This window comes from Microtus oregoni, unplaced genomic scaffold (assembly GCF_018167655.1).
Source record: "Microtus oregoni isolate MIOR12 unplaced genomic scaffold, Mior012 000020F_ref0000438, whole genome shotgun sequence".
NCBI lineage: Eukaryota > Metazoa > Chordata > Mammalia > Rodentia > Cricetidae > Microtus > Microtus oregoni.
Window position 1 is genome coordinate 38,382,097 of NW_024543079.1, and position 27,263 is coordinate 38,409,359.

The window sequence follows — 27,263 nt, forward strand, 5'->3', positions numbered from 1 at the left end:
ATTTTCATTTTCAACCTAAAGAGAGGGACTGCGACCCGGATAGGACTCGCAAGAGAGCAGAATGCAATAGCAGGACAGCCAGGTGTACTGCAGTATGAAATCCGAGATTCATTTTACAATCTTGTGTAATACCCACAGTGCAGGGAGCACAATGCCCACAATGCCCACAATGCAGGGAGCTCTAAAGTTTAAAAATTTGAGCCTCTACTTTTTCTGGTGTGTGTGTGTGTGTGTGTGTGTGTGTGTGTGTGTGTCTACACTTGTGTATACAAGCTTGTGGCCTCCTCAATAAAATTGTTCTTTTATTACAGTTTTTGTGTCTTTCCAAGAACAGACAGTAGTTTTCAAACCACAATAAAAATAAAGTAAATGGGAAAAAAACAAAACAAGCAAAACCAGGGTCTCACTATGTAGCCCTGGCTGGCCTAGAACTCACTGTGCAGACCAAGCTGGCCTTTAACTCCTGCCTCTGCCTCCTGAGTGTGGGGATGAAAGAATTTTTTAAAAAAAAAATATTATGGGTAAGTGCCTGTGTGTATATATGTACAGTCTGTGGTGCCTGGTGCCCATGGAGGCCAGAAGAGGATTTCTTGATCTCCTTGGAACTGGAGAGTTAGTTACATGTGGCTGTGGGCACCATGTGGGTGCTGGGAACCCCTGACCTCTGCAAGAATAGTACCTGCTGGAACTCACTAATCAAATGTCTGGTTATTTATATCTAAAACACCTTGCCCTGCTAACTCTGCAGGGTGTGATAGGAATGGGAAGAAAAAGTGATTCTGCTAGTGGATGAAACACTAACCAGGCAAAGGTGCCCCAGTGTGTCTTCCCAGGTCCTAAGTTGGAGTCTATCTCTCCAAAGGAAGGATCAATAATCTTTATAATCTCTGGTTATAAAGAAAGAGCTAATGGGACTGGAGAGATGGCTGAGAGGTTAAGAGCCCTGGCTGTTCTTCCAGGGGACCAGGGTTCAACTCCCAGCACCCCTGTGGCAGTTCATGACTGTTTACAACTCCAGTTCCAGGGGATCTGATACCTTCACATAGACATATATACAGGCAAAATACCAATGCACATAAAATAATAAATAAATTGTAAAAAAAAAAAAGAGCTAAGCCCATCCAAATGAGTACCTTAGGGATCAGTTCAGTGCATGGTAACCAATTCCTGACGTATCTGCCTTTGGTGACCATGACCAGCATCCTTGCCAGCCCCCAGGGGAGCATCCTCACCAAGTCCCGCAGTGGCTACATACCAGGCTGGGTCTGATTCTGACAGTGGTTGCCAGTTTTCCCTGGAGGACAGATGCATCTGTACTGGTTGGCTCCTTCCACACACGTGCCCCCATTGTGACAAGGCTGGCTAGAGCACTCACTGGCGGCTAGGAAAGGAAGTCAACACGTGATTACGCAGATTCCAGTGTGAAATCAAGCAAAAACCAACTACGGGTTTTCCCTTACATGGTAGGACCACTCCAGCTTCCTGTCTGGCTTGGGTTCTGGTTTGTTTTTGAGACGAGGTCTCATTATGAAGCCCAGCTGGGCACCCTTGTTTGTGATCCTCCTGCCTCAGCCTCCTGGGAACAGACATGTTCCACACCACCCCGGCTTTCTCCGTTTTCACCTTGTCCTTGCCCTCTCTCTACCTGTGGGAACTGCGGAGTAACCGAGGAGCTGAGTGCAGCCCCTGCCTCACACTATGCCCACATGGGGCTCTGTGTGCAGGAACTGCCAGAGCACCATCCAGGCTCCGTGAAGAAACCCGGTGCTGTAATTTACGAGGGTATAGTGTACACAGCTGTGGCCAGGTGTTGGCATCTGCTTGTGAGGGAGGCCCTTCTGCTCTGCAACTCTGCTCCAAGGTGGAGCCCAGGCTGGCCTTGAACTCCCTCTCTTTGAAGTCAAGGATGAAACTGAATTTAGGGACTTCCTGCTTCCACCTCCTGGGTGCTAGGATTAACACCTTTGTATCACTATGCCCGTTTTTATTTGATGTTGGGGCTGGAACCCAGGGCCTCATGCCCGCTAGCCTTACTCTAACTGAGCCGCATTGTCATCCCTGGATCATCTTTCAAACAGGAGCTAAGTTCCAAGAAATTAAAAGGGGGAGAGAGGATGGTTCGATGGAACATCCAGAGATGAGGGAAATTAACTCTCTGAATTTATACTCAGTACTCCTGAGCTCCATCAATGGAGGAGCTGTTCCATGAAGAAGAGAGGAGAGAAAAGGAGGGGAGGGGAGGAGAGGGAAACGGAGGCAGAAAGAAAGAGAATTTTAAACGTTCAATAGATTTTTTTTCCCCTCTGAGTTAGGTAGCTCAGCAGTTGCACACCTGCCCTGCGTGCATGAGGTTCCCAGCCCCAGTACTGACCCCACAGGGAAACTTGAGTTTCCAATTTTCTGTGCTAGGTTAATGGGTGTTTTTTTGTTGTTCGTTTGTTTGTCTTTAGTTTTTTCTCATTTATACTTTTTGTATTCTTCCCTTTTCTACAACAAATACTTACAAAATGTCTTACTTTGGAAAAGATGATTTTGTAAAACCTTCACTGTTCCAAATGTCACAGGCCCATTTAAGCACAGGCACGCAGGAGCCATTTCTGTCCAAGAGGAGCTTTGTCAGCTCGCTAACTTCACTACAGTGCAGAACAGTACTTGCTCTTAGCCTCTGAGCATCTCTCAGAGGAGGGAGACACGAGAATGTCCCCTTCAGGCCTAATGACCTTTCTCTGTGTGTCTCCCAAGAGGAAGAAGCAGGGGCTCTGCGTCCAGCGAGAACCACAGCCTCATTCTGGGTCCCTCAAGACTCAGGCTGTCCACATCCACAGAGAAGGCACTATTTCCATCTCCCCGTACCCTCGGGTTGATGACATGCTTCCCAGTCAGCCTGTTTTGGATGATCAATTTCCAGGAATGCACTCAAGACCATACCACACACAATTGCCCCATCCCCCCAGGCCCTGTCAGTCTTCCAAGGTCTCTCAAGGTCCAACCCTATCTTTGCTTACTGCCCCCCTCTGAAAGCGGGCAGATCAATAAACCATGAAGGTACGGGAAGGAAGCCAGAGAGTGTGACCGTTTATATCCCTCAGCTTGGTGCCAGCGCACTACAGCCGTTATCTGTCCTCGGGGAGACTCGAGTGGAAGATACTGAGCTGCGCTTGCACCTGAGCCCGTCAGGAGGGGCTAGGGTGACCGAGATGTGAACAGGTGCCCCGCGTATTCATTTCTCTGCAGGCTCCAGGCAGACGTTCTGCGTTTCTTATCTTGACGGGCAGTCAGAGGTATTCAATGGCCTGATGCCCAGGCAGGCAAATGCTATGTCCCAATTGAAGGACAGTTGTCATCACATTCAAGGGTATCCCAGGATGTGGCATTCAGTTATGACTTTAGAACTGTGAAGAGGGCCATGGCAGTGATGGGAAGAAAGGCTGGCGAGTCAAACAAAGCGTGGGCACAGTTACGGTTCCGTCTCCTGTTTCATGAATACACAACTCATGAAAGTGAATTGTCATAAGTATACTCTACCTTTTTCTCTCTTAAAAATATTTATGTATGCATGTATATATGCATGCATGTATGTATGTGAGTCAGGGTCTCCAGTAGCAGAGGCTGGTCTTGATCTTAATATATAGCGGCAGATGACCTTGATCTTTGATTTCCTGTCTCCTCATCTTGAGTGGTAAGGTTACAGGCCTGAACCACCATGCCTGATTTGTGTGGTGCTGGGCTTTGAACTCAGGGCCTCATGCACAAAGAGCAAACACGCTACCGTAATACAGCTACATTCCCATTCCTTTCCCCACCCCTTTTCCTTTTTCATTCTACTTTTTCCTGGCTTCTGCACTTCGTTTTAAATTTCCCATTATTCCAGTGACTTTATTTGTAAGGTTTTCTTATTTTTAATGTTGCTTTTACGTTTCATTATTTTGATTTGGGGGAAGGGCAGGGAACACATGAATGTCATGAGTGGAGAGGTTAGAGAATAACTTTTTAAGAGTTTGTTCTTTGCATCTACCCTGTGGGTTCCAGGGATTGAACTCAGGTCATCAGGCTTGGGGGCGAGAGCCTTTCCCTGCTGAGGCTAAATGTTTCGTAGTCTTTATATTTTACAACCTTCTATTGACTTGATCCGAAGTACTGGCTTATAATTTCCTTCTGTTTTAAGGGAATGTATTTCTGGCAAGTCTTTGTTATTTATGGAAACTTGTTCTCCATTTTTTTTTTATTTTTATTTTTGTACACCAGCTTGCATGGGTATAGCAGGAGTCCTTTCTTCCCCCACTCGTACTTACATGAAGTAAGTTTCCCGTGGGCCTTTAGCACCTTCAGGCCTCTAAAATTTCCTTTCCTGTTATTTTTCAATCATGACCAAAACCAGAACCTCCTACCTCCTCAGCTCTCTCTTGATGATATCTATTTTATTTTTAGATCTATTTTATTATCTTACGTGTTCGAGTGAGTTGCCTGCATGTATGTGCATGTGTATCCCATGCATGCAATTCCCATGGAGGCCAGAAGAGGGCAAAAGATTCCCCAGGCACTGGAGTTACAGATGACTGTGAGGGGTTGTGCATTCTTGGAACTAAACCCAGGTCCTCATCAAGAGGAGCAAGGACTTTGAATGGCTGAGTCAACTCTCTGACCCTCCTGATGGCATCTTTATGTGAACAACAATATCTTTTTTTTTTTTTTTTTTTTTTTTTTTTTGGTTTTTCAAGACAGGGTTTCTCTGTAGTTTTGGAGCCTGTCCTGGAACTAGCTCTTATAGACCAGGCTGGTCTCGAACTCACAGAGATCCGCCTGCCTCTGCCTCCCCAGTGCTGGGATTAAAGGTGTGCGCCACCACCGCCCAGCGAATAGTAATATCTTATTTGCACTTGTTTTCTTTGTGTTCAACTTGGGTTCTCGTCAACATTTTGGCAAGAAACTTTTGGGGATTCTTGTCCAGACTCCCCCTGGCACTAAGGTTTTCTATTAAAGAGTCCTGGCTCGGGGTATAACCTAGTTGGCAGACTGCTTGCCTAGCATGCATCAGGGTCTGGCTTGGTCCTCAGTATAAAACATGCCTGTGATCAGATGCATAGCTTCTAAAAGAGTCAAGGGAGCAGAAGGTGAGATGGCCAGTTTTACCTCCAATCAAGCTGACCTTTAATAGATTGTCTCTAAAATGTGTGAGCTCAGAGAACTGGCCCTGAATTTTTCTTGAAGAATCAACCAATGAATCTCAGAAGGAGAACCCAAGGGACACTTCCCGAGACGTAAGAGACAGGACAACCAGTTAGAAATACGGTCTGGGTTCCAATTCAAACAGTGTTAAAAACAATAGGGAAAATTGTATTTGAGCTAGACATTTTATGACACTAAGAAATTTACCTTGTGAAAGTTACTGGAGTTTTAGTTTATAAGATCTTCCTTCTTTACTTCTATGTGTTAATTTTTTTTCTTTTTTTAAAGTATATTTTTATTTTATGTCTATGAATTGTATGCCTGCATGTATGTGTGAGTACCACACGTGTGCAGTGCCTGAATCCCCTGAAACTGGAATTACAGACAGCAATGAGCAGAACTGTGGGTGCTGGGAACTGAACCCAGATCCTCTGCAGGAGCAGCTGGTGCTCTCGGCCTCTGAGCCATCTCTCCCTCAATGGTTCTTTTCCTCTCCTCTCCTCTCCTCTCCTCTCCTTTCCTTTCTTCTTCTCTTCCTTTTGAAATAAGGTCTCTCCATTATGTAGTTCGCACTGTCCTGGAACTCACTATGTAGATGAGGCTGGCCTCAAACTCACAAAGATCCATTTGTCTCTGCCTCCTGAGTGCTGGGATTAAAGGCATGCACTGGCATCACCTGGCTGAACTTTTTTCTTAATGAGAGAAAAAAAAATGTCTAAAATGATTGACACTTTTAAGCCTATGAAAACAGGAGAAAGGTTACCTAGGAGAGTATTGAATGGCCCCTGTAGGGAAGTGCTTCATGACTGTGGTAAGCGACAAAGGGGTTTACTGCTCTCAAGTGTCTCCTTTGGTTTTCCCTGGGGTCAAAAGAGTCAAAATGAATGGCTATGACTTCTCCAACTCAGGAAGCCGCACACCCTAAAAAAACCCACCCTTGGACTAGAGCTGACACTCTCTATGGGCAAAGCTTTGGATTTAATCTCTGGCACCACAAAAACTCAGTGCAATTGCAGCAGCACTCAGGAGGTAGAGGCCAGAGGGTCAGAAGATCAGGGTCATCCTTGGCTACACATGGAGTTCAGGGTCAGCCTGGGTTATACGAGGCTCTGTCTCAAAAGGAGCAAGAAAAAGAATAACAACAATGCCCTTCACAGAGACCCGCAATGCCAACTGGCTGCTTTCCACTCTGGATTTCCAGAGCTCCTCTGCCTGCTGCATCGTTAATGGTGCTGTTATATATAATTTCCTTCTAGGCCAATTAGGGTTCATCACCCTCTTTCCAATCAGTTGACTGCGGAGTGGGCACTGGATAGTTATTAAAGCGCTGCCAAGTGTTTCACTGGCACTGAGATTTTGTGTCTTGACGTGAAGGGCCGTAATTAAGATTTTTGTTCCCCGTGGTCACAACACACAGCGACAGAACTGCTGATGTGGAAATTGAACTGGGCACACTCAGCAGTTGCTGGTCACCAGATTGCTGAGCTCCAGCCCAATGGAACTGTCTTGGCAGGAGAGGAGGCGTTCTGAAGACATGTGGAATTGACACTCCCACCCATTGGCTCTCATAGGACTGAGACAAAGGATAGCAAGAATTGGAATTTTTCCAGGAATCTCATCCTGGGGGAAGGAAAGGCTAAAACATGGTGCCAACCAGAGGAGGAACTTGTCTCCCAGGAAGAGACGGTATACAGTTCTTTGTTGTTTGTGTGTGTGTGTGTGTATGTGTGTATAAGCGTCGCATGCCAGAATAGGGATCAGGAGTCAACACTGAGTGTCTTTCTCTACTGCTGTTGATGTTTAGATTATTCCATGTGAATATGTGTTTTGTCTGCATGTATGTCTTGCATCGTGTACATGTCTGGTGTCCACAGAAGCCAGAAGAAAGCATTGGATCCCCTGGAACTGGAGTTATAGACAGTTGGGAGTGAGCCACCACGTGGGTGCTAGGAATTGAACCCAGGTCTTCTGGAAGTGCAGCAAGTGCTCTTAACCACTGAGCCATCTTTCCAGGCCCCCGTCTTAGTTTTTGAGAACTCAGAGCTCATCAATTCCACTAGCTTAGCTGGCCAACAGACTCTGATGACCTGCCTGTCCCTCAGCCCCCAGTGCTGGAGTTACAGATACACACCATCACACCCTGCTTTTATGTGGGTGCTGGGGCCCAAGCTCAGGCCTTTATGCTTGGTTTTCACTACTACTTGTCTGTTTAATTGGCCCATCAAGGACAGGTGGCCAAGTGCAGTTAAGGCTGCCAGGGCTGAGTTCTGATCCTAACAACTCCAGCAACGCTAAGACTCATCCCCAGAATCAGGATGGTCACAGTTCCCTGAGAAGATTAAGTAGCAGCTATCTGGCATTGCTGTGCGGCCCTGGCTGAAGACAGCACCCATGTGTGCCAATGCAGGCACAGCGTGCCAACTTGGAGGAGGCTGAGCCTAGCGGCTTGTTGATCCAGTTGGTTGTAACCTAGTTCGTGCCATCTGAACAGTGTAAACGTCTAGGCCCAGTTTACACTTAGTGAGACGAAAAATATCCAAGATTTCATCTTGAAAAAGAAATTAAATATAATCACTTTATTCTAACCAACTCGCAAGTCAAGCATCACACAGTTGGTTTAAGGCAACCACTCACTGGCCCAGTCCCAATTCTGACCATCTCAGTAAACTTATACACAGAATGGCCACTCTGAAGCCATGGAACTTCGCTTGGGCTTTTACATTTTCACAATCAATTACTTTGCTTATTTATTTATTATTTATTTGTTTGTTTATTTAATGGTTCTAGATACTTCAATACCAAGAAATTCAAATTCACTTTTCCAACATGAATATATATGTGTATGTATACATACATACATACACACACACACACACACACACACACACACACACACACATATATATATATATATATATATATATATAGTGGCTCACAACTATCTATAATGAGATCTGGTGCCCTCTTGAAGAAGAGACCTGGTCAGTTATCCTCGTCAACTTAGACCATGAAACCCAATATGGACAAGTTAAACAAAGCCGCCATGCATGCCTCAGCATTGCCAGGGCATAAATTTCAAAATTCCATATGTATGTATGTACACATGTTTGTATGTATGTATGTACTTATGTGTGTGTATGTATGTATATATGTATGTATATGAGACAGAGTTGAAACCAGAGAATAAAAGCTCCATAGTGTCTTTATGGCTCATGTGTCTTTGCCTCCATTCTGTGTGTCCTTCTTTATCACCTAATATTTTGGGGAAAATTTGAAAATGTTCATTTATGTTATATGCATGTGTGTGCTTGTCTGTGTGTTCATGTACCATATGTGTGTAGTGACCATAGAAGCCAGAATAGGGTGTCGGATGTCTTGAAACTGTCCACTTTATTTCAAGACTTGGAGCCTTCTACTTCAACTAGACTGGCTGGCCAGTGGACTATGGTAACCCTGCAAGTTTGCTGACCAGCCAGCCTGGCATACACAGTGGCAAAGAATGAGACTGAGGACAAACTGACAACCTACGGGTTAATCCATGTCTTTACCTGAACTCTCTGTCTTTCTCTGTCTCTGTCTTTCTCTCTCTCCGTCTCTCTCTGTCTCTCCCTCATACACACACACAAAGAAAAGAGAGAATCAGATGTCTCTGGCATGACCCTTTTTGACCAACACACCCACGCTGTGTGGTGTGGAGGGGGCAGAATGGCCATACCTCTGCAGTGTGGCTTTTCTTCATCCCAGGTGCCGTTAGCAAGACACACCACGCTGCTGGGACCAACCAGCTGGAACCCAGGGTTGCAGGTAAAATGGACTTCATGATCCACTAAGTACTTGCTTCCGAACTTCCTGCCATCAGCGGGGGCATCCAGAGCAGGGCAGGAAACTGTAAGGTAAAGAGGAAGGGTTAGGAGCCCTCCTCCTGGGCTGCAGCTGTGGAGGCTTGGATGCCACTCACAAGACCTCTCTCTCTCTCTCTCTCTCTCTCTCTCTCTCTCTCTCTCTCTCTCATGATTGCTGCAGACTAGGCATGGGGCTACACCTTTTACATGCCACATCTCATGAAGACCTCCCAGTGTTCTTGGAGAGGAAGAGGAGGGAACACACAGTTGGCCCATTGAAAGCTGAGGAAATTGATGCTCAGAGACACAGAGGGTTGTGTGTACAGGGCCTCACAGGGCGGTGCCGAGCATCAGGTTGATGAGACCAACACTTACTTCCTCTGCTCTCTCTTGTCTCCAGCCTAAGTCTCCTGAACAGGCTCAGTCTACCACCAGGCCAGCTTCTCCTTGCTCTTCAGGTCTCTATTCAAATGTCACCTCTTCCCAGAGGGATCCCTGGCTGGCATGCATCTTTGTCCCTGTGTGCTTTGCTTTCTTCTTAGCATTTGTGACTACTGCACATTTGTGTCTTCATGCTTACTGTCAGCGTCCTCTGCCTAAGTGTGATCTGGCCTATGTTCTTTCTGTTGGCCCCAGCCCCAGCCAAGTGCTTGGCACACAGAGTATGTTCTAAAAATGAGCCTTGAAAGAAATGTGATTTATTGAGCCAATGATGAAAGCCTTCCCCAGGAAATGTGACTTCACATAACAGAGAAGGCCTTAAGAAAACAGTCACAGGGGACCAATGATGTCAGGTATCCCACAGGTTCCATCTCCTGTCCCTTAAGCCCCTAGACCAGGAGAAACCCAGTGCTCACCCCCAGGCCTAGAAAGTGAAAAGCATCACCAGGAAAACATGACCCAGTATTAGAGCCCTCCCATTGGTGGAGGGAATTGGGGTGTCTCATTGTCCCCCAGACAAGTGAGACTTACTCTGGGGGCCCTTATTCCCATACCAACTGGGTGAGTCACTGGAGAATGTACTTCCGGGCAGGAAAAGCCAGAGCCATGTTGGCTCGTGGAAAATCACAAGGGCTGTAGTGCCGCGTTCTGGGCAGGTCGGGGTGGAAGTGTGCCTGTGTGGAGGGCACAGGTGGGAAGGAGCTGAGCCTTCCAGGCTGTGAACTTCAAACCAGCCAGACAAAGAGACGTTACACCAAAAATGAAAACAGGGACAGAAGCAGAATGAGAGTGGACCGTGCTCTCTGGGGAGGACAGGGAGGTGAAACGCACCTCTGCTTGCTGAGTGATGCGCCTGACAATTCCGTCAAATTATAGGTTGCTACCTATGTGGCTATTAAGCCTAGAATAAAAGGTGTAAGAGGAAAGGGGCTGGGTGTGGTGACAAACCATACCTCTTGGGAGGCAGAGGTGGGAGGATCAGGAGTTCAAGATTATCCTTGGGGGTCTGGAGAGATGGCTCAGTAGTTAAGAGTAGTAAGGTAGTAAGTAAGTTAAGCCTGCTCTTCCAAAGGTCCTGAGTTCAATTCCCAGCAACCACATGGTGGCTCACAACCATCTGTAAAGAGGTCTGGCGCCCTCTTCTGGCCTTCAGGCACACACACAGACAGAATATTGTATACATAATAAATAAATAATTATTAAAAAAAAAAGATTATCCTTGGTTACACAGCAAATCTGAGGTCAACTTGAGCTACATAATATAAAAAGAAAACAAGGGGGCGGCAGAGATTTCTCAGTGATCAGGAGGGCTTGTTGCTCCTGAGGAGGACCAGGGATCCAACGCCCTCTCTGGCTTTCTTGGGCACATGCACACACATGTGCATACACACAGGCACACATAAATAAATCATTTTTAAAAACTGGAATAAATAAATCATTAAAAAAAACCCGGAAATAGGTGACTATCAAATATAGGGGACAGGAGTAACTTTAATGTGTGCATGTGAACAGACACGCAGACACGCAGACAAGCCAGGGGGAAACTGGATGGAGAGCTGCAGGGAAGGTTCTTGAGTGTAGTAGGGCTTGGCTCTAGCCTGATGATTTCGGACCCACCTGGAGGTGCACCTGGAACCATTTTGTTCAGAATAATTTGCAGCGTGGTCAGCCGACTCTTCATGTTTCGGATGCCTTCCGTGAAGCGGGTCTCCTGGCCGCTGAGCAGCAGCTGCAGCTGGCGGATGGTGGTCAGGAGCTGCTGCTGATTGGGGCAGCTCTGGGAAAAGGAGAGACTGTTATGAGCCTCACTCTCTCACTGTGCTCTGGGCTTCAGAAGTCTGACCCACAGGCTTCAAACTCCCCCGTGCCTTGTAAAACACCTCGGTAGAGCAGCCTCTCCAAGGCACCCCTCCCTGCCAGACATTCTCTCCTCTGTTCTCATCCTCTGTTCTCAACCTGTGGGTTGCAGCCCCTTTGGGGGTTGACTGACCCTGTCACAGGGACTGCCTAAGACCATTAGCAAATCATATAAATCTTATAAATTATGATTTATAAGAGCAAAATTACACTTATAGAGTAGCAACGAAAATAATCTATGGTTGGGGTCCCTACAACATGAGGAACTGTATAAAGGGTCACTAGCGTTAGGAAGGTGGAGAAGCCCTGCTCTACCTGAACAACAGCATCTGCTGGCTTAAGTTGCTAGGTGACAACCCATCAGAGCCCCACTTTACCCCCTGACACAACACAGCCAGGGCAGAATTGGCGACTAAATGACTGGATGCTTAAGTGACCATCTGAACCCAAAGTTCCTCGTAATCACTAGTCTGTTACGCTGAAGGACTCTCTCTAAGTTAAGACTCTGAATTCTGGGCTGGCTGAAATTTTCCTTCCTTTCTCTATTGAAAAACAAGAGAACAGTCAGGGAGGCCTGGTGGTTACTAGGCTTTTAAAAAAGTAACAAGTAAAATAAGGGGAAAATAGAATAAAGAATGTCCAGTTTTGATGATTTTTAATAGCTTTTTTTTTTAAGGGAAATGGGACTGTACTTAACATCAACAAGACTATCCAACTTAAAGCAACTTAAACGTCATACTGGATGATAAAAATTGCAAGGTTTCCTTGCAGTCTCTGTTGCTTACAAAAGTCAGGACAGCAGGGACCAGAGAGAAAGCTCAGTGGTTCCGAGTGCTTCCTGCTCTTGCAGAGGACCCAGGTTTAGTTTCTGTCACACACAGGAGCAGCTTGTAACCGCTTATAAGCTCCAGGGGTCTCATGCCCTCTTCTGGATTCTGAGGCTATCTGCACGCACACAACACACACACAATCACCTACTGCTGCCCTTGCCCCCCCCCCCCCAACACACTCCTCACACACGTATACACATCACTGAAATAGAAGAAATCTTAACGAGAAAAGAGCTGTGGGTGGGGACAAGAGGGGAATTCAGGAAGGAGAAAGGTGAAAAGCCTTGGGTAATTGATTATGGGTTAAGGTCATTCTCGCTCATTTGGGAACTGCACGTCATGAAGCAGAATCTGTCTGACCTGGTTTGTATGACTTGCAGGGGAGGAAAGGCAATACATCATCACTGTGACGATGCATCTTAGGGATATGGATCATTACTTATTTTGGGCTTTTTCACTGAGTATCAGTTGTGTGTACTGTGTGTATATGTTCATTTATGTGGCCACGTGTGTATAAGTTGACATATATAGAGGCCAGAGGTTGGTGTTTATGTTTTCCTCAGTTGCTCTTTCCCTGACCCCAGAGCTCACTGGTTGCAGGAGAACAGCTGACCAGCAGGCTCCAGAGATGCTCCTGCCTTTGCCTACCCAGCTTTGAGAGTCCAGGCTCAGGAGCCTCTAAATGACTTCAGGGGATCTGAACTCAAGACCTCATGTTTGCGCTATGAGCGCTTTACCCATCTCCCCAGCCCATGTCTAAGTTTTATAACTAAAAGAAGTGTGCACAAGCCAGTGGGGCATCTGGGCAGCTGAGGTATGTGGCCTCCACAGCCTGGGTAGTGTCCAACCACTCAGGGGAGCCACTGCGGCCACAGCGGGCCACTCTCCCGGAGAGACTGCCAGGCTGCCGCACCTTGGAGTTTTCACCAAACACATGACTCATGGCTAGATTCAATGGATGCTTTTGACAAAATTGAGTTCCCAGTTGTCCCTGGAACTCGTTAACCCACAGGGGCTCCTCAGCCTCCACCGTAACCGGGTCTTGATGAAGCATATCCCGAAAGGCAGCTGACGGGAAGAGAAGTTTGCTTTTCTACTTCCTCCCCGACTGCTGGCCATCCTTTCCACACAAGTCCTGGGCTCCTGGGCGATGGCCAGTTCTTACCTGCCTGGCACTGCATGACCAACTCTCCCAGACCTGAGCTCCCACATCTATCTTCCTGTGCTAAAAAGAAAACGGATGTCTTTCTGGCTAGTGTCAATTCCATTTGGGATGCACTTCCGCCTGTGAAGACATGCTTCTCTTCCTCAGAGGCTGCTTCCCAGCTGGCTGGCATCCACGTGTGGAGAAGGCAGCCTCTACTCGTGATTATTATTAGGATTATGCTAGTCCCCATGTCACACAGAGGCTGACCGTCAGGGGATTTGACCCAAATTATGTAACCTGGGAGGGCTAGCCTGAGCACCTGCGACTTCCAGCCTTCACCAAGGAGCAGACTCGTGTGCCCTCACGTAGCCCTGGGTGCTGGGGTCTTTCTCAGGAACATGCACTAGGAACTCACACCCCTGGAGTGGAGTTTTAACTCTTGTGCAAGTTGGAGATTTGACAGCAGGGGCAGGATGTAGTAGCCTGGGGAAGAACCTCTCCTGGTCCAGATGTGTGAGGGGCTTGCTGGGTCCAGGGACATACAAAGCTCAGGGTTGAAGTGGAGAATTCTGAATGCCTGAGAAGGGCAAACACATGGGAAGCTGGGGTGGAACCCTGGGACCCCAGGAAGTAACGACAGGAGGATGATGTGTACAATGTGAGGTGGGGAGAAAGGGCCGGCTGTCCTGTGACCACTGGGCGGTACCGTTTCTCTAGCCTTGGCACTGCCCCTCAGGACAACTACACCAGGTGCTTTATCCCTCCAGCTGTCACTGGGCTGACACCAGGCAGTGTTGACACAGGTGGAGAGGGAGCCAGCTGCGAGGCTGTGTGACACAATGAGACGGACTCTCTCTGACCCACCCCTGTCTGTCCTGTCTCAGGTAGTGCAAGGAAGATCTCGGGGGCTCTTGGCAAGCTGTCCTGCTGGATGAGAGGCAGGGGCTGAGCGAATGGGGGCCTTCCACAGGGAGTCTGGGGGTCCTGGCTGCTGCCACTAACCAGGCAGGTCTGTGGTCCCAAATGTTAGCTATGGAGCTGGTGGGAGCCAGGCTCAGAATCTGCTTCCCTAGTCCACCTGAGAATGGGGTGATGGCCCTGGAACCTCTGTTCAGCCAGGGCAAATGCTCAAGAAGCATGAGTTTTGGGGATGAGTGAGTCATGGAAGAAGATAAAGGGCCCAAATGGTCCCCATTTTCTAATTGAGATAGGATTAATCATCTTCACTTGCTGAGGGAGAGCATCCACCTTGAGAAACCATCTGAAACACAAAACTAATCCAAGCAAAGAGACATGAATGTTAACTTCCTACTCCATGTCACTTTCTGAGTTGGACCAAACACACACATCTGCTATACTGTCCGGCCAGGCTCGATCACCACACTGTGCGGTTGGTTCCTCCTTTTGTGGGATGTGGTGTCCCTTTCAGCTCAGTGGGCACTCAACTTCACTTCCATTTCTCTGTGGACTTTTTTAGTGTGTGTGTGTGAAGGGGCTCCTTTTCACCATCCCTCTGTCCACTGTGCCCTTCCACCCACTACCCTCGCCTGCTCAGAGTGCAAGCACCTGAGGCTTGAGAACCAACCATTTTCCTATTTCTTAAATTATAGGCTTTGCTGAGGTTGCCTGATTGACTGCAGAGGGTAAGAGGTAAGCCAGCTTGGCAGCAAAAGGCTGACCGGGCCTAGTCCTTCTCATTAGAAGATCCCAGACTCAGCCTGTACAAGGTGACCCTAGGCCCCCTATAACCTTCAGCAACAGACCTCCCATTCTGAAGGGGAAAATTCAACAAGGTTGTCACTAGGCAAGGTCAACCCCAGTCAGGGCTGCAGGAGACCCCACAACCCAGGAGGATAAAGGAACCCATTCTGTCTGGGCTTTCAATCTCAAGGGCTTTCCCCAGAACCCTCAATACCTTGTTTGTATGTTTGTTTTTGAAATTTCTTTTGAAGAGATTTCCCTAGGTTGATGTGAGCATTTGTCCCTGGCTGTCAGGCTGGAAGGACAGGACAGTGGGACAGCTCTTACCTAGCATGGTCAAGGTCATTAGTTCCAAGACTACAGAAATAACAGTGAAAGCCAAAACACAGCAAAACACCCAGGCTTCACACCCAGTGCTACTGATAAGAACCTGTGGGAAAATCATCTCTTACTTTTTAATAACATTTAAGGTAAAGTCAAGATGCTTAGAGAAATTTTTCCATTTCTGAGGGAATAAAAAGATCAGAGCTTATCTCCTCCCTCTCCACCCGAGACAGGGTTTCTCTGAATAACAACCCTGGCTGTCCTAGAACTCGCTTTGTAGACCAGGCTGGCTTCAAAGTTGCAAAGATCCTCCTGCCTCTGCCTCCCAATTGCTGGGATTAAAGGCGGGAGGCACCATGCCAGGCTCAGGGTTTCTCATGGTTGTTATGCAACTTTTGAAAGAGACAGCACTTGACCTAACTCAAACCCAGACTCAGAGTTGACAGATATGAAGCCTTCAGTGAGGAGCAGGGTCCTACCATCAGCTCTTCCCAGGCATAGATGGTTCTAGAACATGATATCTGTGCTGAGAGCTGGGCAGAGGAGCCAGAAGGGTCTAGAGAATGATGGGAATACTCTCTCTGGAGCCTAGAGAGATGGCTCAGTGGGTAAGAAGGCTTGTCTGGCACTCAAGTACTGGGCATGTGTGCATGTATCTCTAACTCCAGGGCTATGGATGCCGATGGCAGGAGGGTCACTGGAGTGGGCCCCAACCTTGCTCCAGATTCACCAAGAGAGTCTGTCTCAAGGAAGTATGGTACAGAGTGATGGAACTGGGTACCTGGTGCCCTCTTTTGGCTCCCAGGAGCAAGTGTATGTGCACATGTACACGCATACACGCGCACACACACCACACACATCCCATCTCCCGGGTCCTCCTCAGGGAAGGCCTTGCCAACCCTTTACATAGTTGGCTCCCTCACAGTATTTTCTCACAGTCCCTCAGAATTTGCTATGCCCCTCTTTCTCTGAGAACCAACCAGGAGTCTGCAGGGACCTTTTATACCCAGATCCCACAAGTTGATTGAGGGGGCCACAGCTAAGGATTGTGTGTGACCCCAAGATCACCTGTCTTCATCCCAGAATTTATTAGGCCTAGCCCTTGCCATCTCATCCAGGCCTCTTTGCTATTGGGCTCAATTTATACATAAAGTCAAGGCCCAGAGTCTGCTGTCAAGACTCCCACAGGCAGGGCGTGTGGGGTGAGGGCTCCAGACGGTGCTTGAGGCTTTTCTGTACCCAGCTGAGGGGGTCTCCTTCACAGTGCCGACATGAACTAGCATGGCAACAACTTCAACAGCTACCTTGCTGATAGAGCCTTGGGCTCTCAGGCGGCCACAGATGACCCCTCAGGCTGGGAGGGGCTGCCTCTTATGCTCCTTTCCCCTAAGCCACAACTATGTGTCTCGTCAGCATATTCTTAATGGAAACACAGATGTTTTGGTGCCTTTAGGTCTCTGAGAGGACAGATAGCACTTGCCAACTCAGGCCTGAGAAGCCAAGGCTCGAGGCCATCACCACTGAGTCATGGTGAAATTCCTGCACTGCTTTTCTCTGGAGCTTTGCTTTTGCACCCAGTGGAGGGCTATAACTCCTCCACTGAGCACGTGCATGCGAGTGCGTGTACGCACATGCGTGCACACACACACATACATACACACACACAGAGGGAGAACCGAGAATTCACACTGGGAGCTGCCCACAGCCCTTGCATTAGGCATCTCCAGAGAAACAGAGGCAATAGGAACAAGAATGAGCCACACAGTTAATATACTAGGATATGCATAATATCTAAGCTACAACATGCATATTTGATATATATCACATTTTTATAGTTAAGGTTGATTTATTTTTAAATTTGATGTGTATAGGTGTTTTGCTGGTGTTTATGTTGTACACAAAAAGCATGCAGTGCCTATGGAAGCCAGAAGAGGGTGTTGGAGTCCCTGGAACTGGAGCTACAGATGGTTGTAAACCACCATGTGGGTGCTGGGAACTGAACCCAGGTTCTCTGCAAAAGCAGAAGGTGTTCTTAACACTGAGCCAACTCTCCAGCCCTTGATGTATAGACCGTGTGTGTGTGTGTGTGTGTGTGTGTGTGTATGACCTGCATTCCTGCTCACGAGGGAGAGAGAGATGTGAGAGCTGGGAAGAGCTCGTTGGTAATTGTGGGGCAGTCTATGGTGCTGTTGGACCTCACATTCAAAGACAGTCTGGAAGAAGTTCCTCTTTCCTTGTTTACATAAGACAAAGACTCCACATTAAGGAGTAATCACTTTTATTGAGGCCACTGCTATAAAGGTTAATCACACCTATGTAACACTTTCCCGGGTCATAGAGGGAAGCCACGGCTTAGCTAAACTAACACAGGATTCATTATGCCAGGCTTCCAGCTGGAGTCTCCCTTTAAGGGCCGGAGCCCAGGGTATTTTGAGGTTCTCTGTGCTTGTGGTGCAGGGATAGAATCAACACACGGGAGGCAGGTGTCTACCGCTGTTCCACACACACAGCCTGTGGTTTGAATTTATACCCTGCTGGCTGTCAGTGATTTTATATTCGCACTAAAACCGTCTTCTTTGTTTTCTCGGTCAAGGGAACAGTAACAGTGGCTCCTCCTGTTTCTCTCTCACCCCTCAGCAAGCTGTGTGACGGCAGGAGCTGAGCCACCTCACCCTTCTCTCTCTAACATGTGCCAAACACGCGGCACGCATCTTCTCGTCTATGTATTTCCTCTTTACCATACCCCATGATCCAGGAATGGCTATTGTCATCACTATTTAGAGAAGGAAACTGAGTCTCAAGAGGCAGAAACCTGCTTCCCTTACCCAGCCAGGAAAAGGCTTAGCAGGACAGGACATGGCCAACCACAGGGAGTCCATACCACCTGGGCACTGCTGCCTTTTGGGACAGTGCCTGTCCCGGTGGCGAGCTAAGCTCCCAGGCTATGGTTAGCGACATGCTTTCTTTTCATGAAGTCAGGGACAGATGCGTTAGGGTGATACTGGCATGGTCACGTGACACCAGCATACTAATGTGTTTTTACACTAAGTTGTAAATGACTTACTTCTCTACAACCAATCTTTTCTCCTTCCTTCCTTCCTTCCTTCCTTCTTTCCTCTCTTCCTTCCTTCCTCCCTTCTTCCCTCCCTCCCTCCCTGCCTGCTTGTCTTGCTCACCCCTAACCCAGGTCTGGCCCCTCAATTCTCACGGCCAGTAGCTCCCTCTGGACGCATATGCTCCTACAAATGGTGACTCCCTAGACATATACATTGCACTTTTTGAGACTGGTGGCTTTGAGCGCTATCAGATTAGGAGTACGATTTTTCCTTAGTGAAAATATGTGCAGGTGTGCATCCCTCTAATCCCAGTAAGAGGCAAAGGCAGGAAGATTGCTTCTAGTTAGAGGCTTGCTTGGTCTACATAAGAGGTTCAGGCCTGCCAGGGAGTACGTAATGAGATTCTATATTTTATTCTATGTTTTCAGATGACTTCGTTTACAGAGGAACTCGGAAGCTCCTCAACAAGCAGCAATGAAAGTCTGGTGCCAGCTCACTTCCTAGGCTGATTCTCCAGGAGCCTTGTATTCTTCCACTCAGTCTTGGTCCTCCACTTCTATAAGAGAAGTCCCAGCTAGCCTTGTGGAACAGAGCCATGATATCCGATATAAGAGCCACATACTACTCCACTAGCTGACTTGACAGCTGATCCTAGAGAAAGAGCAAGCCCTGTCCAGAGGAGTGGAGGACCCGAGTGTCACAGCAACCCACCTGAACCTAACTCGGATTGCCACCCTAGACTGCCTATACTAGGTTCTAAGGGCCCTATTCAAACTCAGGGTCCTTGTTTGTTTTGCTTCTGCTGTGGGAGCTGTTGAAGGCATCAAATATTTGTTTCATAGCATACCCCATTTGGATCTGGATGGCCCATTAGATAAGAAATTTCAATTAATTTCTATATATTTTGTCTAAAACTCCGTACTGAAGGGCTGACAATCTTCTAGTGCTGTGACCACAGAGACATCACTGATCAAGCACAACCTTCCTCAATAGAGAAGGATCCGTCTTCACTTAAGGGTATAGGAGTGTCTGTGCTCCTCTGCTCGCTGCCAAATCTGCTCTCAAGAAGGACCTGTGCCTGCAGAGTCGAGCTGTTTGACCAGCTCTGAAGTAGTGGGCTTGAAATAATTTCCATAAGGAGAGGCTCATGATGTAGGAGAGCAAACCAAGGAGGAGGATCAGAGCCTCAAAAAGTTCATGAAGAGCAGAGAGGGCCTGTCCTCAGCCTCTAGGTCAGCAGGCAGGACCACAAGTCCAGCAAACCGTAGAGGGTTGGAAAGCACAGGCCAGCAAAGAGATGTCCTGGCTGAATGGCTAATAGGAAAGAGCAATAGGAAGTAGTTATGGCAACGTTTATGACAGACAGACTCAGCTGAGGGGAATCCTGCCAGGGAACTTGGAAAGTTAGACAAGGTCTAACCGCAGTAGACCACCTGGCCCTGTGGTGACCATGGAACAAAGTGCCCACCTGTGTTGACATTTGGTGACAAACAGGTGTCTACCTGTTTTAGACAGGGTATTTCAAAGGAGCAGAGTTATGAGTTCATTCCTTTCACCTTTTAATGAAGAGTCTTGCTGTGTAATCCAGGCTGGCCTCAAACTCGAGACCCCCCTGGTTTCAACCTCTCAACTGCTGGGATTACGGTGTGTGCAACTCTGCCCAGTTACTTATTTCTTGAGAGAAACACACTTCCCAAAGGGAATGGTTCCACTCTGTGGAAGGAATTGAATTTGTAGGTGTGATCTTCCAGAAAAAGAGTCTCCAGGCCTCCAGGGTCTCATCAGCAAATGCTATCACATATTTCAAAAACTATCACCAAGGCTGGGCATGATGGCACATGCCTTTAACCCCAGCCCTCAGGAGGCAGAGACACAAAGATCTCTGAGGGATCTCTGAGTTCAAGGTCAGCCTTGTCTACAGAGCAAGATCCAGGACAGCTGGGGCTACACAGAGAAGCCCTGTTTGAAACAAACAAAAACGGTCACCAGTTTCTTTAAGGGACTGAAAAACTACAAGATTGTTGGAACTGAACAAGATAAAAAAAGTGTGTTTCAAACTCAACATCATTGCTGGTAACACTGAAGCAGAAGGAAGAGGAACCGCTGACCACACACATAGCAACCATACACCTAGAGCTAGCACCACTTGATGCTGGGATGCACAGTGCTTTCCGGAACTAGACTAAGATGTGGACTCCCCTGTGAACAATGGAAGTTCTATGCACAAATGTCAAGCAACAACAACAGCAACAACAACAAAAATCTTCACAAAAAACAAGATACAAGGTCAACACAAAAAGCCCAATTGCTATGTTCTAGAAACACACCATTTGAATTGTTTCCTATATGTATATATGTGAGGTATACATATGCATGTGTGTTTTTGCATATATGTGGCACATGTGTATGTGCATGTGTATGTGGAGGTAGGTACAACATTGACATAAGTGTCTTCATTAGTCACTCTCTGTGGAGGACATGGGAGTATATAGCAGGTGACAATTAGTATCTAACAGGTCAATCTACCAGATGAATAGCTCTCTGATGGGGGAGCCTTACTTAGACTGTGGGGTCACTGACTGTAAATGACTGGTTATTTCTGTCTGTAATTTTTCTCATATGCATACATTTCTTCCCTAAAAACAGCTCTGGGTGTTTTCTGCACTGCCTGTGTGTTTATCTTGTATAAATATTTCATCTACTGGGCACACGTATAACTGTGGTCAGGAAGATGATTTCTTCTTAATCTGTATAATTCTGATGAACAGAAAAAATATTAGGATATTTTTCATTTCTCAGACTGACATAGGAAAGGAATAGTATTCTCAGTCACAAAGACAGATGTTTTTAGACTTCAGAGCACATTCAAAGCAAACTGGCTGCCCCTGGAGACAAATACACAAGGATGAACTCCCAGGTGTTTACTGCTGAATCAAGATCAGACATGAAGCAACTTTAGTAGATATAACCCCCTGCAGTAATGGACTTCCTCCACGTACTCCTAGCCTCAAGGTTCAGCCAACTAACTTTATTGTTTAAGTCCTGAATTTCAGTGTCGCTTTCTGTCTGGGACTTAGAGCTACATGCATGGCCAAGCACGTGCTGGCTGGTCAGCGTGACATCTGTAGCCAGAGAGAAAGTATGTTATCAGTGTGGCTCTGTTTCTTATTGCTCACTCAAGAAGTGCTGTGTGTAAACCGGGCGGTGGTGGCGTGCGCATTCGGGAGGCAGAAGCAGGCAGATCTCTGTGAGTTCGAGGCCAGCCTGGTCTGCAAGAGCTAGTTCCAGGACAGGAACCAAAAAGCTATGGAGAAACCCTGTCTTGAAAAAGAAAAAAGAAAAAAAAAAAGAAGTGCTGTGTGACTCTGGAATGTGATTCCTATTTGTCCAGAGGCTCTGCTGTTGTAGGGGAAGGATGAGAGACTGAGAGAGGAGTGCTGTGCAGCTGTGTGGAAAGAGATGAGATGTAGCTGTGTGGAGACCGAGAGATTTTCAGAAAGAAAACTTTTTAAGATGAAGGTTGGCATCAGAAGGTGTGTGTGTTTCCTTATTTACCCTCAGAAAGAGAAGAATTTTTTCCAAGTCCCAATACTTTGAAGGCATTCTTTCTGTAACCCTGGGTCCAGACCTGGGAGTTGGTCTCCCAGGCTGTCAAAGCTCTCCATCCTATATATTGAACCTGGAGCTTGACATTTTGGCTCACTTGGCGATCAGCTTGCCCTGAAGATTTCTATCTCTACCTCCCATGTGCTGGGACCACCAGAAAGCAACCAACCTGCCCAGTATTTATATGGGCACAGGGATCTGAATTTTTATCATTACACTTGCAAAGCAAATACTTTACCCACTGAGCCATCTCTTCAAATCAATTAAAAGCATTTTACATGACTACAAATTAAAATAACTAGATACAAATATAATAAAAACACATTCTGTTAAACTAAAAACACTGACAGTAAAAAAAGTCAAGTAATAGCTAAGCAAATAGGAAGACATACTGTATCTATACACAGAAAGCCTGTTGTTCCATAATTGATCTGTAAATGTAATATGATACCAATCAAAATTGTGCAGGATTGTTCATATATAAAGAAGAGCTCATTCTAAAATGTTTTTAAATTTTGTTTTATTTATTTATATACTCTGGTGTGCATGTGTGTGTGTGTGTGTGTATTTGCACATGCATGCCATGTATGTGTAGCTTAGACCAGAGGCCAAGTTTTAGGGGTCAGTTCTCTCCTTCCCCCATAGGGGTACCAGGAATCAACTTGGGTTGTCAAGCTTGGTACCCAGTGCCTCTACCTGCCTGTCCATCTTTATCAGTCTTCACATAAAACTTTTCGTGAAAAAAAAATGAAGATGCTAAAATAGTTAAAAACAATCTTGGAAAGAAATTATAAAGATGAAGGACTGTTTTTTCCCACTAATCAGTTTCTAGTAGCACATGAAGGTCACATGCATGAGCGTGTATGTGAGCACACATACACAAGAGGTGAATAAATACATTTTTGAGAAAAGATAGTGATCTGGGTGAGGTGGCGCACACCTTTAATCCGAGCACTCGGGAGGCAGAGGCAGACGGATCTCTGTGAGTTCGAGGCCAGCTTGGTCTACAAAGTGAGTTCCAGGACAGAGAAACCCTGTCTTGAAAAAAAAAGAAAGAAAAAAGATAATATACTATTGACACAGAAATAATCCCATATTTGTAAGAGAATTAGCTTTTGACTGTTGCTAAGGCAACTCAAAGATAATTTAGTGGCATTTCCATAAATACTATTAAAATAATTGAAAATCCATATGCAAAAATGTGATTTTCACATAAATCCCACACTATTAAAAGAAACACAAAATGAATTATAGGAAAAAAGTGCAGAGCTATGAACATTTTAGAGGAAAACAGAAAAAAAATGTTTTGGCCTAAAAAGTTAGGCCAAAGGTTCTTAAATTTGATTACTAAAATTCAGGCCAATAAATAGGGCTTTATTAAACTTTATTATAATAAATATTATGCATATAAAACTTTATTATTCTGTTCTATAGAAGACATTTTAGCTGGGTGCGGCTGTGCACACCTGTGACCTCAGTACCTAGGAGCAGAGAGATTAGGAGTTCAAGTCCAACCTTAGGTACGTAGGTAGCTCAAAGCCATCCTGGGCTACATGAGACCTCATCTTTGAAAGAAAAAGGAAAAAAGCAGTTTAAAGCTACAAATGGAAAATGTATTTTTAGTTCGCTTGTATTTAGAATCTGTAAAGAAAGCTCTGAACTGAACAAGAATACAAACAATCCATCTCAAAACTGGTCAAGATGGGCATGGCATGTCATGACTATAGTCCAGGCTGCTGGAAAGTCTGAAGTGAGAGGGTCACTTGGGCCCACAAATTGGACATATAGTGACTTCCATCTCACAAATAAAACCAAAAGGAAGATAGTCTGAATGGCACTTGCCTCAGGCATTCACAGGGCAACCAGCACCCGAGAAAACATCCTACACCATTTGCCAGTTATTAGAGAAACAGAAACAGAAACCACACAGAGGTCCCACTGGACACCTGTTGGAATGATCTAGGGTGAAAAGCCTGGTGAATGCTAGCCCTGGCAAGGGAACAGAGTGGCTGGGTCTTTCCTAGGTAGCTGGTGGAACACATCAGCTGTGAAATAGAGTTTGAAATTTTCTTGCGACGTTACACATTTATTTTCCACTTGATTCAGCAATCCCACTCCTACAAATTTATAGTGGAGAAAAAACTTGTGCACAGTTCTGTGTAAAACTTAAATTTTTTTAATCTATTTGTGTGTGGAGATCACCTAACCTTGTTTGTTTGCTTGTTTTATGAGACAGGATTTCTCTGTGTAACAGTCCTGGCTGTACTGGAACATGCTTTGTAGACCAGGCTGGCCTTGAACTCACAGAGATCCTCCTGAGTGCTGGGATTAGAAGAGTGTGCCACCATGCTGGGCTGATCATCCAGCCTTCAATGGCAAATGCTTTTACTTGCTGAGTCAGCTCCCTTCCCTGACCCATGATGTTCTGCCCATGATAGCCAAAATCTAGAAATGACACCACGGATGCTGTTCTATGAGAGAACTGATAACGTGTGTTCATCCCTAGACTGGACAGCATGTGTCAACACAATGACAACATGCTGGTTTTGGTTAGGGTTTTATCACAGCAGCAGATGAGAAACTAAAATACCACCATTGCATGCAACCATGTTTTCACCACATGCACGTATGTACTTTAACATATGTACATACATTCACACACACACTGCAACACTCAAATACCTCAACACACGCACACACACATACCCACCACTACAACACAACCATGCATTCATATACACACAGAAAGACACACATATGATAACACACATACTAACACACACTCCCTCATATACTCTGACACATGCAAACACCCATTCACCTTCATCACACAGAAGGCAATTGTGAATTCACAGACACATGCATGCACTCATACACTCATGCAGATATACACCTATAATGTCATTCTTAGAAGTCACAAAAGTCAGCAAAGTGAGGACATTTACATACAAAGAGGAACCCCAGACAGGGATCCTGTATAGGAGCTCACACTGGCTCCGCTTCGTGGCCCTCTGGCTTCTGATGATGAAGTTCCCTTGCCCATCCTAGCCAACCTCCCCCATGAGAAGGGGTGGTTCTGTGGGAAATTCCATTCTTTCTGCTTGCCCGCCGGTCTCATCACTGGACCTGAGAGCCTGGGGGTTTATACTGTCAGGTAGACCTCAGGTACACCATGTCACCTGATTCCTCGTGAGTCCCCTACTGAATCCGCTGTGAACTCTCCTGACCTCGATCCTCTCCTGAGTGCTAACTGACTCCGTATTGTGACTCTGAGAGCTAGGATTGCTCTGGGTCTCAGGCATCGTCTCTGTAAGAGTCACTAGGGATGTCTTTAACAACAGCCCTTCCTGAGATGCAACGTAGACTAACCAAACTTTGGAGCCGTCTTCAGAGTAAGGCTGGCAGCAGGACTTCTAGAAGTCCCTTGGGTCATGTTATGCACAGCCAGGATCTGCCCGGAGACTGCCTGACACTGACTAATGTTGAGCTGCCCTTCAGGAGACCACAGCAGGAGAAAAGCAGATGCAGGGAAGGATCTATGTGGAGCAGTGGGCCAGGAAGCCTCTGTGAAGGTGTGCGTATCAGAACAGAGACGAGAGGGACTGGGTAACATGAAGACTTCCTGTGGCTCCTTCCTTGGCTTGCCCAGCCTGGAGCTGGAAGGACAGGGGAGCTCCAAATACTCAGTTTGGGTGAAGGTCATTTTCACTAGAACTCCTCCCCAACCCCAAACAGAGTTTCTCTGTCTAACAGTTCTGGCTGTCCTGGAACTTACTCTGTAGACCAGGCTGTCCTTGAACTCGTAGAGATCCACCTGTTTCTGCCTCCAGAGTGCTGGGATTAAAGGCTTGTGCCACTATCACCCATCCTAATTTCACTAGAACTTTGAAACAGACATCTATGGCTGATCCTTTTCATTTCCTTTGGCTTTACCGGCAAGAGCTGTTTTGCAGATAAAGAAGGCAACGCTGAGCAGCAAGGGGGTGAGAAAAGCTGGCCAGGGCAGGGCTTAGATCTCTCAGTAACTCAGGAACATGTTCAAGCTGAGGCAAGTTCAGGGCTGCCTCTGCACCAGATCCACCAATTGCCCTGATCTCACTGTTTCCCATGTAACCCCATGTGACAGATGTCCACCCAATGACAAACCCTGCTGAGACCAGGAGATGGCTGAGCTCTGGAGCATCTCCTCTCTTGCCCTGCCCATCTGCAGCCTGGGATGGAGGAGCCCATGGGAGATGTATCTTCTGTGCTTCTGGCATGGGGCATGGGATGAGGTTTAGTTTGGTTTTGCAATCTACAAACCTGGGGCGATCCCATTGCTCTTGTGGGTGGGTTCACTTTCACCCCAGGCTGGGCCTCTGCCATTTGGCTGCTCAGCTGCTTCCTGTGACTCCCACTCATTACCTTCTGCAGGAACATGAGCAGGTCTGACCTAAACCAAATTCTCCAGGCATGGAAACTTGCTGTCCCCCCCAAGGGGCTTCTCAGTAACCTCAGGGCATCCTTGCCCGTGCCCAGCAATTTAGCTCCAGGACATGCAGTATGGGACAAGGATCAGGAGGTCAGCGACAGAATTTATACTACCCCTTTCTGACTGGGTGGCCTTCTAGAAGACTTAGAAGACCAACAAGAATCTCGACATTCAGCAGGCACCCAGTGTCTCTCCACATCCTGCAGCAGTTTATGATGCTGTTGGCATGGTTGGAGAAACTGGTGGGTTACTCCTCCGCCAGGGCTCTCAATGGGGTAAAGGGGCTCTCTCTGGCTGCTGGACCCGTAACTTGGCAATACCAAGTCCCTAAAATGATCTTTTATTTACATTTTTAATTTTAAAAATTAGCTTCCAATGGTTAATGTGAAAAGAAAAGAAAAAGAATATGATTAAGTAAATAAATCCAGTGGGATTCGGGCACATAAATGACAAAAAAAAAGAAAGAAAAGAAACCAAAAACCGACGCTGCCCATAGGGGTAAGAAAATGTAATTGCAATTCTAAGACCTCCAGTCCTCAGAATAGGACCACCTGAGGATATTCCAGGTCAATGCTATGTAGTCCTAAGAATGGTTAAGATCCATGGTGGCGGCAAGAACATTTCAGTTTGAAATGTAAACGCTCGGTTTGGAAGGCGAGAACATTCTCTAACAGAATTGGGCGGCCAGGTGTTCTCACCGAGACCCACAAAAGACCAATGTCTCAGAAGTCCCCGGGCAACAACTTTCCTGTACCGGCGATTCCCACGCGGAGCCGCTTTCCCCTGCTGGGCTGCTGCAGCCCAGGTCCTCCCAGGTCTCCT

The 27,263-nt window shown here is 46.6% G+C and overlaps 1 protein-coding gene across 1 annotated transcript in view; it reads right to left on the reverse strand.

Moving 5' to 3' along the window:
• Fbln7 (fibulin 7) overlaps positions 1 to 27,263 on the reverse strand; it is a 42,026-nt gene that overhangs the window by 5,255 nt on the left and 9,508 nt on the right. Inside the window, exons 5-7 of the mRNA XM_041670169.1 lie at positions 11,067 to 11,226; positions 8,882 to 9,052; positions 1,256 to 1,381 (exon numbers count right to left, since the gene is read on the reverse strand). Coding sequence (XP_041526103.1) covers positions 1,256 to 1,381; positions 8,882 to 9,052; positions 11,067 to 11,226 — 457 coding nt within the window. The remainder of the gene's footprint in view (positions 1 to 1,255; positions 1,382 to 8,881; positions 9,053 to 11,066; positions 11,227 to 27,263) is intronic.